Source organism: Oncorhynchus masou, unplaced genomic scaffold, assembly GCF_036934945.1.
Source record: "Oncorhynchus masou masou isolate Uvic2021 unplaced genomic scaffold, UVic_Omas_1.1 unplaced_scaffold_29___fragment_2___debris, whole genome shotgun sequence".
NCBI lineage: Eukaryota > Metazoa > Chordata > Actinopteri > Salmoniformes > Salmonidae > Oncorhynchus > Oncorhynchus masou.
The window spans coordinates 193,256-211,175 of NW_027016548.1; the positions used below are offsets into that span (position 1 = coordinate 193,256).

At 48.8% G+C, this 17,920-nt stretch overlaps 1 protein-coding gene across 1 annotated transcript in view; it reads left to right on the forward strand.

Annotated features, from left to right (window-relative positions):
• Positions 1–3,906: 3,906 nt before the first annotated feature.
• Positions 3,907–17,920, forward strand: part of LOC135538723 (rho GTPase-activating protein 23-like) — a 46,506-nt gene continuing 32,492 nt past the window's right edge. Inside the window, 2 exon segments of the mRNA XM_064964627.1 lie at positions 3,907–5,373; positions 15,024–15,221. Of these exon segments, the coding sequence (XP_064820699.1) occupies positions 5,101–5,373; positions 15,024–15,221 (471 nt within the window). The 5' untranslated portion in view covers positions 3,907–5,100.

Here is a 17,920-nt window from a genome sequence, read left to right on the forward strand (position 1 = left end):
ACTGGGAACGTCCCCGGAAGCTCTGGACTGGGAACGTCCCCGGAAGCTCTGGACTGGGAACGTCCCCGGAAGCTCTGGACTGGGAACGTCCCCGGAAGCTCTGGACTGGGAACGTCCCCGGAAGCTCTGGACTGGGAACGTCCCCGGAAGCTCTGGACTGGGGACTGTCGCCGGAAGCTCTGGACTGGGGAAGATCGCCGGAAGCTCTGGACTGGGGACTGTCGCCGGAAGCTCTGGACTGGGGACTGTCGCCGGAAGCTCTGGACTGGGAACGTCCCCGGAAGCTCTGGACTGGGGACTGTCGCCGGAAGCTCTGGACTGGGAACTGTCGCCGGAAGCTCTGGACTGGGAACGTCCCTGGAAGCTCTGGACTGGGAACGTCCCCGGAAGCTCTGGACTGGGAACTGTCGCCGGAAGCTGTGGACTGTGGAGGCGCACTGGAGGCCTGATGCGTGGGACCGGTACAGGTGGCACCGGGCTGATGACACGTACCTCAGGGCGAGTGCAGGGAGGAGGCACAGGACTTACTGGACTGTGGAGGCGCACTGGAGGTCTGGAGCGTAGAGCAGACACAACCCGTCCTGGCTGGACGCTCATTTTAGCCCGGCAAATGCGGGCGCTGGCACAGGACGCACTGGGCTGTGAAGGCGCACAGGAGACACGGTGCATAGAATCGCATAACATGGTGCCTGAACGGTGACACACACCCCAGGGCGAGTGCGCGGAGGAGACACAGGACGCATCGGACTGGGGAGGCGCACTGGAGGCCAGATGCATGAAACAGGTGCACATGACACCGGACTGGTGTCACGCTCCTCAGCACGCCCGCTCTGCAGCGTTCTCAACTCCAGCACCTCTCTCCTCCCATGTCCATGATGTCCTCCACTCACTTTCTTCCCGGGCCCAGGATCCCTGCTCCTCCTGGCCACGCTGCTCGGTCCTTTGGTGATGGGATGTTCTGTTACATCCGTCGTCGGAAGGAGACCAAAGCGCAGCGTGGAAAGTGTTCATCGTATTTTATTAGAATGAACACCACAAACAGCAAAGGGGAAAAAACGAACATAAAGTTGTGCAGGGCTAATACAGCTACTGTGCAAAAACAACATCCCACAAACTCGGGTGGGAAACAGGCTGCTTAAGTATGATTCCCAATCAGAGATAACGATAGACAGCTGCCTCTGATTGGGAACCATAGCCGGCCAACAAAGAAATAGAAAACTAGAATGCCCACCCAAATCACACCCTGACCTAACCAAATAGAGAAATAAATAAAAAGGCGTGACAGTTCTGTTGACAGTTCTATTGTTAAGTGTGTGAATTTCACAATTTTCCTGTCCTGCTAAGCATTCAAAATGTAACTTGTACTTTGGGGTTGTCAGGGAAAATGTATGGAGTAAAAAGTACAATATTTTCTTTAGGAATGTACGGAAATAAAAGTTGTCAAAAATAGAAATACCCTCCAAAACGACTTAAGTAGTACTTTAAAGTAGTTTTACTTAAGTACTTTACACCACTGCATCTCTCTGATATAGATCCTGCCTGATGTCTTGCTCAGCTAGCTGTGTGTATGAGGGTTATTATGGCTGGTGGTTCTCAATCAGTCAGTGAAGAATGGGAGTGGACTGTGTCTCCATCAGGCTGTGTCTCCATCAGGCTGTGTTAGTTAATCTGCTGGCCGGTGGTGTTGGCGTCACTATGAAGGGGATTATCTACCAGCTAATCTGTCTGTGAGCAGAGGTGCAGATCAACTGCCCGACCCGCTCTCTCTCTCTCTCTCTCTCTCTCTCTCTCTCGATGGTGTGCATGGCAGGGAGGGCGAGGGACCGGGGCGGCGGTATGGTATGGTAGGGTGGGGGCAAGAGGCGAGCAGTATGGCGTCTCTCCAGAGATTAGCGGCGTGTGCCGTTTGAATCTCACACTCTTTGATCTCAGGACTTTAGGGGCGGATGAGAGGTTGCGGTGACGTTGAGCCACAGACAGACAGGTGTTCACTTTCTCCCGGGATGAGGATTGTTTAGGATGTAATGTTCAGGACCTGGTGGTGTTTAGGCCTCATCCAACCACAAGGTAGCAGGCTCCCGAGTGGCGCAGCGGTCTAAGGCACTGTATCTCAGTGCAAGAGCCGTCACTACAATTCCCGGTCCGAATCCAGGCTGTATCACATCCGGCCGTGATTGGGAGTCTCATAGGGCGGTGCACATTTGGCCCAACATCGTCCGGGTTTGGCCGGGGTAGGCTGTCATTGTAACAAAGAATTTGTTCTTAAAACTGACTTGCCTAGTTTAAAAAAGGTTAAATTATTATTATTATTCTTTTTTAAACCTGTGCTCGTGTATGGACATGTCTCTGCCAATCAGCAGCCAGCATGGGTCACTGGAGGCAACGGTGGTTTTGTGACAGCGCACGGTGTGTGACTCCTTTGTCCTCCATGTGAACTGAAACTCAACACCTTTTCTCTCCGCTCTTTTGTTGCTTACTTCTCCTCCTCCTGTTTTTGTAAACATGGCTGCAGGTCACTAGAGGGGGAGAGACCGGGATCTTTCCCCAATTGTGCTTGTCTGTTATTGGCAAAACTCCACGGCAAAACTCAATGTGAGTCTTTCTCAACGCTGCGCTTGTGATAAGCAGATCGTTTTCATTGATTGAACCAGGAAGGCTCATCGTCGGGTGGTGCCAGCTTATGATGTCATACACACAGTGTCCCCTATCAAGGCCCGTCCCCCTCTGAAGCTTCCATCTGTGGTCTTTTTCTGAATGGGACGTCCCCCCTGAGTGATCTGGTCCCGGTGTCTCTCCATCCGGTCCTGGGCGGGTTCTGCTTGGCGGTCTGTTAGAACCCAAACCTCCGGTCTGACCATAGGCTGAACACAACCCCTCACAGTCACAGCCCACGGTCACAGCACAGCCCACAGCACAGTCCACAACCAATAGAACTTAAGTCTTTATGAGAGCGTAATTACACCCCAGCAAGTGTATTTATACACGTGTGTGACTCAACGGGCCATGTGTATGTCTGTGTGTGGAAGGAGCGTTCCCTTCTGTGTAGTGTGTTTGTGTATAGTACAGTTTGTACATCTGCTCATTCGTATTGGGTATAGCTGGTGGGTGTTTATCACAGGCGGTTGGTAGCACCTTAATTGGGGAGGACGGGTGGTAATGGCTGGAGCGCGAAATAGGTTGGAATGGTATCAAATACATCAAACACATGGTATTTCAACATACACTAGGTGAGCCTGCAAAGTGTATTTTCTGTGTGTGCCTGGAGGGCACGGTGTGTGTGTGTGTGTTTTAGAGAGTGTGTGTACTATGTGTGTGTTCAGGTGTTGTGGTCGTGTTGGTGCTTGCCCTGCTTGTATGGCAGCAGGTGAAACCAGTCCAACCTCATCAGTAACAGGTCTGTGGAGTGCGTCTCTAGAGAGAGGATCATGAAGCCTTAGCTCTGTCCGACTCACCATGGTCACCTGCATGACACTTTCACACACACCCAGGACCCCTGGATGTTTGGTGAGAACTCTGCTGTGTGTGTGTGTGTGTGTGTGTGTGTGTGTGTGTGTGTGTGTGTGTGTGTGTGTGTGTGTGTGTGTGTGTGTGTCACTGTTTGTTTTAGTGTTTGTATGTGTGAATTCATGACTTGGCGTGAGGGGGGGGGGTCAGTGTCAAATTAATGTTCAATTGCTGCTGTTTTATTCTGGTCTGCCTGGCTGGCGACGGGGCTGCTGGAGTGAAACGGCAGCCTGTTGCGCTCCCTCTCTCTCTCTCGTTCTGCTCTCGCAGTTGTTCCACTGCGTCTGCTCAACTTTATCCCATTCCTCTCGATTTTGCTGGAGAGGGCGAGAACAGGAAAGAACAGGAGAGAGAAACCGTGTGGGTGGGTACAGTGGTGGAGCGGCGGGAGGTGGGGGGGTTGTTGTGTGTGAGTTGAGTGCCGGGATCATAGTGGTGTCACTGTGCCTGTGTCTCTTTCACACATACGCCAAGCGCCACTCAACTCCCTCTACAATCACAGGGCAGGACAGAGCCACAGGGACCTGCTGTTGAATTTAGGCCGACCACACCATCAGCCTACAGTTGAAAACTCCATCCGGACTTCAAGAGTGGAGCACGGTGTCGGGGGCCCGGCCCTCAGTGTTCACATTGTACATGTTGGATGTTGTGTGTGTTTTTGGCTCTCTGTCAGAAAAGTGGATTTTGAGTGACAGATTGGAATGGATCCCACGGAGCGGAGGGCAGAAAGGAGGGAACAGAGGAGTGAGAGCGTGAACGAGGGACAGAGACGGAACGAAGGAATAATTGGTAGAAGTGAAGCCGGACAACGAGCTGGAGGCTGACAAAAGGAGGAAAGAGAGAGAGAGAGAGAGAGAGTCAGGAAGAGAGAGACAAAGAGAGAGAGCGAGAGAGGGAGGGAGGAGAGACAGAGGAGCCAGCCCTCTAGCTGTGACAGTTTGTGTGTTAGGGGGGATGACAGACACAGTGGCTTTGTGTCCTGCTGAACACCGCTGGACAGGACACTGCTGTGCTGAGAGAGGAGTCAGTTAGTCTGTCAGTCGCTTTGTCAGTCAGTCAGTCAGACCGTATGTCTGTCTGTCTGTAGGGAAACCAGACCTCTCTGCTACCACACACACTCCGGCGTACATCTGCTTTCCAGGACTTCTTTGATATCCTCTCAGGGCACAGGACGCCCCACCACGGCCCCCGCCAGCGTGTGTGTGAGCGTGTGTGAGTGTGTGTGCCTTGGAAAGCTCCTTTACGTCCTTGGAGGTCAGGAGTTTGAGACTGGGATATGGGACTAAAAGCAGGTATCTTTGGAGACGTGCCAGCATTGGGATGAGAGGAACGCAGAGGAGAACAGGGGACTAGACTGAACTGGTTGGAACTTTTGGGATTTTTTTCTTCAGGGATGATCTTGGCCCATCTGAAGAGCTACTCAGCCCTCTTGGTTTCTGCTTTCACTGCTTGTTTTATCTCCATGGATTGGTGCTGACAGTAGGACGGCCAGAGAGGATGCATGTGTTACTCTGACACCTGCGTCGTTTACTGTAAAATAGCGTGTTTGTGCGATAGTGTCAAGACTTTGCCCCCTCGTGTGTGTGTGTGTGGCCCATGTTGGCATCAGGTCGGCCCGTGTCGGGTAATCTCTGCACTCCAATGCCGGCGGCTATGCCCCCCTACCCTGCTCTGCCAGCTGAGTCAGAGTGGTGCTTCCAGAATCCCGTAGGGGTGGACTGTAGTGCCGCCGAGCCTCGCTGCATCTGGTTGGCAGTGCTGCGTGGTGCCCCCTTGCCCTCACCTTCGCCCCCCACCATGAGGCCAGTCCTGGTCGGCAATGGGCACGTCTGCACCAGCAGGGCCCTGCAACGTTCTCACCAGCCCAGGGTAAGGACTGTGCCCAGTGCCCACCACACCTGTGGGCAGGGAGTCTGTAAAGGTGGAGGTTTGTGGGTCTACCTCAGAATCTCAGTCCATAGCGTTATGTGGAACTGGTGTTTTGCTAATTGCGCAGTGTGTATGCTTGCTTGTGTGTTTGTGTGTCAGCGAGAGAGAGCTTCTCCTAATGTGTTTTCTCGATGTCTGTCAAAGGAGGTTGGTGGCACCGTAATTGGGGAAGACGGGCTCGTGGCAACGGCTGGAACGGAATGAGTGGTTTCCATGTGTTGGATGCCATTCCGTTCGCTCCGTTCCAGACGTTATTAAGAGCTGTCCTCCCCACAGCAGCCTCCACTGGTGTCTATGGCAGTGTGATGCTGAATGTGAGCGGCAATAATGCGGTAATCATTAAGCATCAGCTATAGTTGTGTTGCCCTCTTCCCCCAGGAGGGGCGGTACTAATTAGTGAGTTAAGGCAGGCGAAGGGGGTTGTTATGTGGCAGTTAGAGGGGGGGGGGGGGCAATGCGCCCTCCAGGCCTGCAGAATTCAGGGCATCTCTCATCCATGTGCACTCATTTAGTGTGTGTGTGTGTGTGTGTGTGTGTGTGTGTGTGTGTGTGTGTGTGTGTGTGTGTGTGTGTGTGTGTGTGTGTGTGTGTGTGTGTGTGTGTGTGTGTGTGTGTGTGTGTGTTGAAGCGCAGTGTGTGTTTGCTCTTTCTCTATGTCTCTCTCTCAGACACACAGTTGAGAGATGGCGGCTTGGGGAATGTGGGCAGGCAGGGGAAAGAGCGGCCAGGCTATAGTATATGGACACAGCTGGCGTAAACACACTGTCTGTGTACAGTAATGGCCTCTCGCAATACTGTGGACAGCATCAGTCCTGGAATCTCAGCCATCTCCCTCTGTAATTGTGTTGACCAGGATAGTAACACCAGTAATGTGCACAGCATCAGTCCTGGAATCTCAGCCATCTCCCTCTGTAATTGTGTTGACCAGGATAGTAACACCAGTAATGTGCACAGCATCAGTCCTGGAATCTCAGCCATCTCCCTCTGTAATTGTGTTGACCAGGATAGTAACACCAGTAATGTGCACAGCATCAGTCCTGGAATCTCAGCCATCTCCCTCTGTAATTGTGTTGACCAGGATAGTAACACCAGTAATGTGCACAGCATCAGTCCTGGAATCTCAGCCATCTCCCTCTGTAATTGTGTTGACCAGGATAGTAACACCAGTAATGTGCACAGCATCAGTCCTGGAATCTCAGCCATCTCCCTCTGTAATTGTGTTGACCAGGATAGTAACACCAGTAATGTGCACAGCATCAGTCCTGGAATCTCAGCCATCTCCCTCTGTAATTGTGTTGACCAGGATAGTAACACCAGTAATGTGCACAGCATCAGTCCTGGAATCTCAGCCATCTCCCTCTGTAATTGTGTTGACCAGGATAGTAACACCAGTAATGTGCACAGCATCAGTCCTGGAATCTCAGCCATCTCCCTCTGTAATTGTGTTGACCAGGATAGTAACACCAGTAATGTGCACAGCATCAGTCCTGGAATCTCAGCCATCTCCCTCTGTAATTGTGTTGACCAGGATAGTAACACCAGTAATGTGCACAGCATCAGTCCTGGAATCTCAGCCATCTCCCTCTGTAATTGTGTTGACCAGGATAGTAACACCAGTAATGTGCACAGCATCAGTCCTGGAATCTCAGCCATCTCCCTCTGTAATTGTGTTGACCAGGATAGTAACACCAGTAATGTGCACAGCATCAGTCCTGGAATCTCAGCCATCTCCCTCTGTAATTGTGTTGACCAGGATAGTAACACCAGTAATGTGCACAGCATCAGTCCTGGAATCTCAGCCATCTCCCTCTGTAATTGTGTTGACCAGGATAGTAACACCAGTAATGTGCACAGCATCAGTCCTGGAATCTCAGCCATCTCCCTCTGTAATTGTGTTGACCAGGATAGTAACACCAGTAATGTGCACAGCATCAGTCCTGGAATCTCAGCCATCTCCCTCTGTAATTGTGTTGACCAGGATAGTAACACCAGTAATGTGCACAGCATCAGTCCTGGAATCTCAGCCATCTCCCTCTGTAATTGTGTTGACCAGGATAGTAACACCAGTAATGTGCACAGCATCAGTCCTGGAATCTCAGCCATCTCCCTCTGTAATTGTGTTGACCAGGATAGTAACACCAGTGCAACAGTATGTGGCTAAGGCCAGTGAAATGCCACAGCGATGATGTCATTCTAATGTTGCTCTAATGGTCAGGTTGGTGAGGCCTTAAAGCGCATCACTCTCAGTATCTCTCTCTGACGGGACTAGACACATTTTGATACAGCCAGTAGCCTGTTAGACTTTACTGTTGCCTGTATGCCACTGAGTGTGGGCCTTTAAGGAACGTTTGGGTTATTATGGTTAGGATCTGTGGATGTATGCTGAACAAAAATACAAAATGCAGCACGCAACAATTTCAATGATTTCACTGAGCTACAGTTCACCTGGCAGCTAGGCCCAGCCAATCAGAATATGCCCCCCCCCCCTCCCCCACAAAATGGCTTTATTACAGACATGGGACTAACACATTACATGATGCGTTTTATGTTTTTGTTCAGCGTAGACTAAAAGCTCAGGTTAGGCAAACAATAAGAAGATACTTATACAGATAGTTAAGTTGTGCTAGCCTCGGCCTCTCCAGTCCTACCTATTTCCCCCTGGGGGTGGAGGTTAGAGACGGTTTTTGGGAGGATGGGGGGGGTGTATGTGTTACTGGAGATTCATATTCAGCGGAGTTGCTCAAGGAGAAAACCCTGTTTAACTGATGTGACATCAACTGACTTGATCTGACGGAGGGCTCGGACAGGTTCTTGAGCAAACAAAACACACACACACACACACACACACACACACACACACGCACACACACAACACACAGACGGAGGAATTCAGGCGGTTGTGTAAAAGACAGAGACGTTGTTCTTGAAGCTGTGCATCAGGTATGCTGAATGACCGTTTATCCTCTATTGTGATATGCTGTTTGTGCTTAAAGAGGCTGTCGTGGTGCGGCCGGCCTTTCGTCTGTACCGACAAACAGTCAGACGTTGGCTGTCATGTTAGTTGGAACTAGGATGCATTCCGGCTTGGAGAGGAGCCGGAGGAGAGACAGCGATACAGGTGGGAGGGCCTTTGATATACAGTAGATGATGTGGTCGCGTCCCTGGATTCTTCCTGACGACCTGATCTGACCAGGAAGAACTATTGATCATCCGTCCTGGTCTCAGACCAGTGCTACGGAGCGGACAGTGGGTCTCTGGATTAAAAGCATGTCAGCGTTTGTAACCTCTCTGTAAAGCTCCACTTTTCAAACGGGATGCAGCTCTCAGCTGTTTGAAAGACCATTGTTCCCCCAGTGGCACTAGCGCCGGGCGCCAGTGTGTGTTTGTGCATTCCTTCCCTTCACCAACAATTTCAATCACTCTGAACTAATTATATAGCTTAATAATCACTTCATAACCGTGTCATCGTTAGGCTGGTGATGTAGTGGTTCATACGAACATGGCTCACATTAACAACATCATCCCAGAAACCCTAGACCCACTCCAGTTTGCATACCACACCAACAGATCCATAGATGATGCAATCGCTACTGCACTCCACACTGCCCTTTCCCACCTGGACAAAACAAACACCTATGTGAGAATGCTGTTCATTGACTACAGCTCAGCGTTCAACACCATAGTGACCTCAGAGCTCATCAATAAGCTAAGGACCCAGGGACTAAACACCTCCCTCTGCAACTGCATCCTGGATTTCCTGATGGGCCGCCCCCCAGGTGGTAAGGGTATGTAACAACATATCCGCCACGTTGATCCTCAACACAAGGTCCCCTCAGGGGTGCGTGCCCAGTCCCCTCTTGTACTCCCGGTTCACTCATGACTGCAAGGCCTCAGATCCTCAAAGGGTTCTACAGCTGCACCATTGAGAGCATCCTGACTGGTTGCATCACTGCCTGGTATGGCAACTGCTCGGCCTCCGACCACAAGGCACTACAGAGGGTAGTACGAACGGCCCAGTACGTCACTGTGGCCAAGCTTCCTGCCATCCAGTCCCTCTATACCAGGCTGCGTCAGAGGAAGGCCCTAAAAAGTGTCAAAGACTCCAGCCACCCTAGTCATAGACTGTTCTCTCTGCTACCGCACGGCAAGCGGTACCGGAGTGCCAAATCTAGGTCCAAGGGGCTTCTAAACATCTTCAACCCCCACGCCATAAGACTCCTGAACACCTAATCAAATGGCTACCCAGACTATCTGACCCCCCCCCCCCCTCTTTTACACCGCTGCTACTCTCTGTTGTTATCATCTATGCATAGTCACTTTAATAACTCTACCTACATGTACATATTACCCCAACTAATCGGTGCCCCCGCGCTTTGACTCGTACCGGTTTCCCCTGTATATAACCTCGCTATTGTATTTTACTGCTGCTCTTTAATGACTTGTTCCTTTTATTTCTTATTCTTATCCGTATTTTTTTAACTACATTGTTGGTTAGGGGCTCGTAAGTAAGCATTTCACTGTAAGGTCTACCACACCTGTTGTATTCGGCGCATGTGACTAATAATGTTTGATTTGATGTCGTGGAGAGTTGGACACCTGTCTGCTACCCACCACAATAGAAAACAACGTGGATGTGGTTATATAGACTAATAGGAATGATGGGAAATATTGTGTATGATTTCCTGGGGGCCCCATGTGGCATTTTAATAGGGGTTTTCATTATGGTGCCTGTAGATGTGATAATTAGCCTAATTAATGGCATGTGGCTGGGCTCCATATTGCTTAATTTGCATATCACGATTAGCCTATTCATGTGAGCTTGTCCTAGATATAACTAATATAGAACTACTGCTGTACACACATGTTCTGTTCATATACTGTCCATACTGTCTTTACACACCACTCGATGTATATGCAGTACATTTGTATACATATGTGTATATATATTTATAATCTTGTTGCTGACATTGCTCATTCTGATATCTTCATTTCTTTATTTTTCTGAATTAATTGTGTATTTCAGTATTATTGCTAGGTATTACTGCACTGTTGGCGCTAGAAGCACAAGCATTTGCGATAGCATCTGCAGAGCTGTGTACACGGCCAATACACTTTGATTTGAGATATCTAAGCATTTCAGAGAACTGCAGAGTGAAATGCCAGTCGTCTGAAATGCCAAATGTTCCCCTTTTGGATTGGCTAGACTGGAGAAAGGTTTCCTCATCTAGAAGATTGGTGAGAGAGTGGCCATGGAAAGGAGAGTCCAGACTAGACTATCAGGTGTAGCCTAAATACAGTCTGGTTTTACATAAGCTGAGAGACAGATGTAAGTTTAACCAATGTTGTTAGATCTCATGTCTGGAGTGTAACCTAGAGTCTGGAGTGTAACCTACTGTAGTTAGATGGAGACTAGTGGGGTCGGGGGGGGGGGGGGTGTAGTGGAGAATAGCCAGGCAGTCACAGACGTCCCACACACTCAGGGACAGGCAGGCAGGCTGACAGGCAGTGGGAAGAATAATCTCTGGCCCAGAGCTCCAGTCTCTGTGTGTTTGGGGTAATCACAGGGTTTGGTATTCCGAGCGCCGGGAGGGGCTGTGCGGTTAAAACCAGCGTGCTGGAACCTGTCTCGGACTTGGCCCAGCCTGCTCTCACTCCATTCCTCTCCACTCGCTCCTTCCCTCTCTCTCTATCATTCTCTTCTTCCCTCGCTCTCCTCACCCCACTCCTTGCCAGTCCCCGTCAGTATGTGTTTCAACATGTCTCAATCCAACCGCTCCCTCTGTGGAATTCCCTCTGGCTCGTCTCTTTCTTTCTCTCTTCAGATCTTAAGCCTACTCTTTCATTTTCACTCTCCCTTTATTTTCCTCCCTTGTCTTCCCTCCCCCTCACTTTCATGCATCTCTCATTTAAACGTTCTCTCTTGTTATTCTCATGTTATTCTCATGCCTCTCGTCTGTTCATGTGAGAATGTCTTGGGCATTGTGAGATGGTGAGAACAAGGTTACATTAGCGGCTATATGGAGAGCTGTGCATCGAGCGGGAAAGAGGAGAGGAGGACAAAGAGAGGATGTGTTGTAAAGGTCACTCCAGCTGGATCATATGGCAAGAATGTATATGTGGTGATGGTGGAAGGGAGGAGAAGGGAGAGCGGTAGAATGGAAGGAAGAACAGAGGAGAGAGGTACTGTATTGTAGACACAAGGGATATTGAGAGAGAGAGCTGACCCCCTGTGGTTTTGTATTTCTGGGTGCTCTGTATGCCTGGTTATCCCTCCTCTACGGTGCCATATTTCCTGTCCCCAGCCTGCCACTTCCTGTTGTTGAGCGGGCCGGGTGATTGGCCCCGCGAGGTCAGAGTGTGTGGAGGGGGGAGGGGGCACAGGAAGGGAAATACAGTACCTTCCAAAAGTATTCACCCCCCTTGGCATTTTTCCTATTTTCTTGCATTGCAACCTGTAATTTAAACTTGTCATGGACACAGACAAAATAGTCCAAATTGGTGAAGTGAAAGTAAAAAAATAACTTGTTTAAAACAATTCCCCCCAAAAATTAACGGAAAAGTGTTGCGTGCATATCCATTCACCCCCTTTGCTATGAAGCCCCTAAATAATATCTGGTGCAACCAATTACATTAAGAAGTCACATAATTAGTAGAATAATGTTCACCTGTGTACAATCTAAGTGTCACATAATCTGTCACATGATCTCAGTATATATACACCTGTTCTGTAAGGCCCCAGATTCTGCAACACCACTAAGCAAGGGGCACCACCAAGCAAGTGGCACCATGAAGACCAAGGAGCTCTCCAAACAGGTCAGGGACAAAGTTGTGGAGAAGTACAGATTGGGGTTGGGTTATAATAAAAATATCTGAAACTTTGAACATCCCACGGAGCACCATTTAAATCCATTATTAAAAAATGAAAAGGAAATTCTTGAGGATAACCTGTTTCAATCTTCAAGAAATTTGAGACTGGGACGGAGGTTCACCTTCCAGCAGGACAATGACTCTAAGCATACTGCTAAAGCAACACTCGAGTGGTTTAAGAGGAAACATGAAATGTCTTGGAATGGCCTAGTCAAAGCCCAGACCTCAATCCAATTGAGAATCTGTGGTATGACTTAAAGATGGTTGTACACCAGCGGAACCCATCCAACTTGAAGGAGCTGGAGCAGTTTTTTGTTGAAGAATGGGCAAAAATCTCAGTGGCTAGATGTGACAAGCTTATTGAGACATATACCCCAAGAGACATGCAGCTGTAATTGCTGCAAAAGGTGTCTCTACAAAAATACTGACTTTGGGGGGGGGGGGGGGGTTATGTACGTTCAAGTTTTAATTTTTTTTGTCTTATTTCTTGTTTGCTTCACACAAAAAAAATATTTTACATCTTCAAAGTGGTAGGTATATTGTATGTTGTGTAAATCAAATGATACAACCCCCCCCCCCCAAAAAAAAAATATATATATTTTAATTCCAGGTTGTAAGGCAACAAAATAGGGAAAATGCCAAGGGGGTGAATACTTTCGCACGCCACTGTATAGGATTTGTGTTGGGGGTTAACCCCTTACACACATGGGAACTAACCTATATGAATAGGGATGCATTGAAATGTTTTTACAGAAGAAATATGAAAAGCATATGCATAACCATGGTAGCAATTAAAAGGGAAAAGTTTGGAGATTATGGGAACATTATTAGGCTAAAGGTGAGAACCGTTCGTCTGACACAAGACTGAATACAAACATTACACTATTGATTTTATGTGCATTTTACATTTAAAATTTACTTTTTCCCCGCATTTGTTGATAACGAAATCTGATAATACTCTGATTACATTCAGTAACATGATAAGAGTATTCTTAGAGAATGTGGGGTAGGTGCAATATAAGATTACAAGGGTTTGAGTGAGAGGACCAACTGGTGTCTCCAAGTGACCACACACCTCTTCAAAGTGTGCACAGTTCCAAAGTCACTTAAATGCAATTTCTATGACTCAAAGAACAGTCTTCAACTATAAGGGGCTTTTTTTAAGCTCTCCTTAGCTGTGCTGTTGAGGAACTGGAGCAAGTACACTTGTATTTTTTTTCTTCTTTTGGAACACAACCCTGCATCCCCACGATCCCACAATTACCGTTGTTTACGCAGTGTTTTGTCTCGCTTGTATGACGCCAAAACAGTATTTATTATAACTTTCAACCTCTCATCTTTCGAAATACATCGGGACCTCTTCATTTACAGCACTTCCCTCATTCAGACGACAACAACATCTGCAAAAGTTGCCCAATTAGCGGGAGACACTTCATCACGTGGCGCACATAGTTCAGAACGTCTGTCTGTCAAAACCCTTAAAGCGATATGAAGTGGAGACCCTGGGCTCTGATGTCATGTATAGCTTGTTACGGTACAGCCACTGCATTCCAATATAGGCGCATATCAGTGTCAAAATCTGCCATTTTCAACATTTTATACTGGTACGAGTATAAAGTGCTAGCACACACACACACACACACACACACACACACACACACACACACACACACACACACACACACACACACACACACACACACACACACACACACACACACCCGCGCACGCACACACACACACACACACACACACACACACACACACACACACCCTCAGAGTGGAGAGTCAGGAGGAGAGACACCGGTACAATTAAGTAACTGTACTTCCATAGAGAAGAGTCAATAGGTATTTTGACCAAACAGGCTAATCTACATTTAGGAAGGCTGTGTCTCCCTCCCATCCCTGTTTGGTCAACTGGTTGTGTTTGAAATGTGGGTTGTGGCAGCAGCATCAAAGTGTTAGTTCTCGCGTGTATCTGTCATGTTTGGTATTTGCCTTCTTTGGGGAAAATGAGTGGAAATCTACTCTGAATCACCCTGACCCTTTCACAGCACTCTGGTGCACTATGACCTGACCAAGGTCAAACCTGATTGGTTACAGGCATTCCTTAATTGTCTAGAGTTCCGTCCTGAGCATTCCTGAGTGTGCTCGGGACTTAACCCCCCCCCCCCCCCATCCCCTGCTCCACACCGTCTAGACTTGGGCTCTTCCTGACAGCGGTCGTAACCCCCCAGGACCCCCTAGTGGTTTATGGGACATTGTTGTGTTGCTGGGTGCCATGTGGGGGCTGCCTGGCCAGGCTGCCTGGCCCGTGCTCACCTCTCCCCATACTAGCATTAAAACATATGGATACACACACACACACACACACACACACATTGTCCGCCAGTCTCCCAGGACAAAAACAGACACATTCCTATTCCTGCCTGCAGGGGAAGACTCTAATGAAGTAACCAGCAGCCCATTAAATGGTGATGTCACTCTGGGGTTTCTCTTGTTATTAAGGCTCCAAGTATAGTATGGATCAGTTCCAGTTCCAGATCCAGTATGGATCAGTGCCAGTTCCATAAAGTTCTGAAACTTTTTCCTGTGAATACTTGGTGGAAGGAGGAACTGGTTAAATACTAATGGAGTGTTGACCGTTGGAGGGTTGACATAAGTGATTGTTTTGGGGATATTAGCTGAGTCTCACATGTTTTTATTCTCTCTCTGTTCAACAGGCTAAGGGGTGGAGAGATGGGCTCTCCTCGGCAGGCGACAACCCTCGGCCTGCGTTGGGGGCGCGAGGAGAGGGCGTCGGCGTTGGCTGGCAAGGCCCCCGGACGCTACTACTCCAGAAGAACTCACAGGGCTTCGGCTTCACGCTGCGCCACTTCATCGTCTACCCACCAGAGTCTGCCCTGCACACCAGCCTCAAGGTACCACCACTGGTCACAACAACATGGGGCTTTAAAAAAAGAGTAATCCACTCAAATCCACAAATTCCTATGATTTACATTGTTAAATAACGCTAATATCTAATCGCAACATATGTTGTGAAGAAAAATGTATAACAAATTAGGAAGCAAAAAAAATCACACTTGTCGAAATCTGCAGAGATCAAGTCGCCTACAAAACCCATAATGCAATGCTCTCTCCAGAAAGGCTGGCTGGCTAGCTAGGCAGCTAGCTAGAAAAAATTGCTACACACCATAATACCAAAGTCAATATCAGCATGTAAAGTTAGTTACAGTAGCTAGTTGTAAAATCCCAGAAACAAACTGCACTATCAATTTTGGCATTTTATTAGGATTCCCATTATCTGTTGCGAAAGCAGCAGCTATTCTTCCTGTGGTCCACACAAAACATGAAACAAGACATAATACAGAACATTAATAGACAAGAACAGCTCAAGGACAGACCTACATCCATTTAAACATGAGGCATACGTAGTCTACATATCAGTACATACACACAAACTATCGAGGTCAAATAGGGGAAAGGCGTTGTGCCGTGAGGTGTTGCTTTATTTAGGAGTTACAATATCACCGTGTTCGACCTGGTAGAGATCGCTTTTCTAGCTGAAAGCTGTGCGAGTCTGGCTGCTATGGCAACTCGCAGGGAGACTAGAGGAGAAAACAGGTTTGTGCCATGGTAGTTGAAGGAAGAAAATATATTAAAGAGACGGTGCACGTTATGAAAGGTTCTCCTCTCCAGTGATGAGAACCGTATCTTGATGAAGTATCACGTCACATTTCATTTCTAGGATGGATTATCCCTTTAAGACTGAGCCAATCATATCACATGGGCAGCTAGGCGGAGTCAATCAGATCACTGGAGCTGTAAGGGGGAAGTAAGACGGGACCAATCAGATCACAGGGCAGAAGGTCATAGGTCGATCCGAACATAGGAGCAGTAAGGTCAAGAGAATCAGGACACAATGGGGGGGGGGGGGGAGCCAAGCATAGTCAATTTAATGCAGGGACTGAACAAGCATAGCCAATTAAAGTGTTGGGGTAGACTCATATGAGTTAATCAGATTAGGGACATAAACAGATGGATACCATAAGAAGAGCCCTGTCATTAAAGTAGAGATAGATATAAACAAGCGAAGGACAGAAGGGGATGCAACTCTGGTGATACACAACCTCCATACTCCTTCCTGTATGACCGATTTAAGGAGAGAGAGAGTGCCATTGGCAGCCTGTTTTACCGTCTGTGGACAGACAAAGCTTCCACTGCCCATGTGCCTTTTGGTTCACGTTTTCCTTTTTTCCAAAAGTAGGGCACTGCTGTAAGAAACGGTACAGGGACAGCTACCGTGTTTTACTGAAATATATGTTCCGTCTCAACTATACAGCCATTCAGCGTCATAGATAACAATCTCCTCAGAAAAAGAATCTCCCCGGTGGGTGTTTTTGTTTTGTTCTCTGAGGTGTGGGGGAAGACAGAGCTACAGATGTGAAATAGAGGGACGGGGGAGGGGGGACAGGGGGGGGGTTACAGCCAGCCGAAACAAGGGCCCTATTATGATGAACCCCCTCCCCCCTTCAGCCCCCAACCCAGCAGCTGCAGTAGGGACAGGACACAGTGGGTGCGTTCCAAAAAAATGGGACCCTATTCCCTATATAGTGTACTACTTTAGACCACAGCCCAATGAGCCCTGGTTAAAAGTAGTGCACTATAAAGGAATAGGGTGCCATTTGAGAGACACCCAGTGTCAATAGGCTCTGTTGTCCTGGCCTGCCTGGTACCACTCTCACATTACCCCCAGCCTGGACCGACAGTACCATGCCCTCTACCAGGACCACCACGGACAATGGGCCCACTGCTGCCTGCCCTGTCCTATCCCCAGGGTCACATGCTGCTGTGAGGGGCAGCGAGTGGCACAGAGAAACCAGACCTCTGTCCCTACCCATCTGAAGGGGCCTCAGTTGTGACTGCCCCTCATTAGGGCCCCATCAAAGACCTGTATGATGTGACTCCCTTCATCATGGACACATGCCTGATAATTGTCCTAACGGACATAGCAGTGCATGCATGACAGCTGTCCCTAACCCGACATCTATATCCACAGGGAGAGAGATAATCTGAGAGAGATGTAGAGATGAGGATAGTACACCTCCATCTCTCGGTCCTCAGCCCCACCCCAGGCCCGCGTGTGTCGAGTCAGGGGTGGTCAGCTCAGTTGGGGAGCGTCCCTGGTTCCTGGCTCTATTCTGGGGCGGCAGCCCTCCTTTCTCTGGCCATAAACCCACACTATTGTCTGTGGAGTCAGGAATGAGCCCACTCAGCTCTGCCTAAAGCCAGGCAGGAGCCAGTCAGTCCACCCTGCCCCTCACTCACCCCAAACTGTCCACTCAGCTCAGTGTGAGTGTGTGTGTGTGTGTGTGCGCGTGTGCGCGCCTACATCAGTCTATCACCCTATCAAACAATACCTATGATAGACAGACTGTGTGCTCAGTGCTGCCCTCGTCTGTCTGACGCAGACAACTACACGTGTTTGGCTCTGTGTATGACATCACCACCTGCAGACAGTCAAACCCGTCTGAGTGTCTCTGCTGTGTGTGTGCTGAACGTTAGGTGCTCATGAACCAGAACAGGTCTGTTTGTCTGAGAGACCTGGCTGGGATACCAG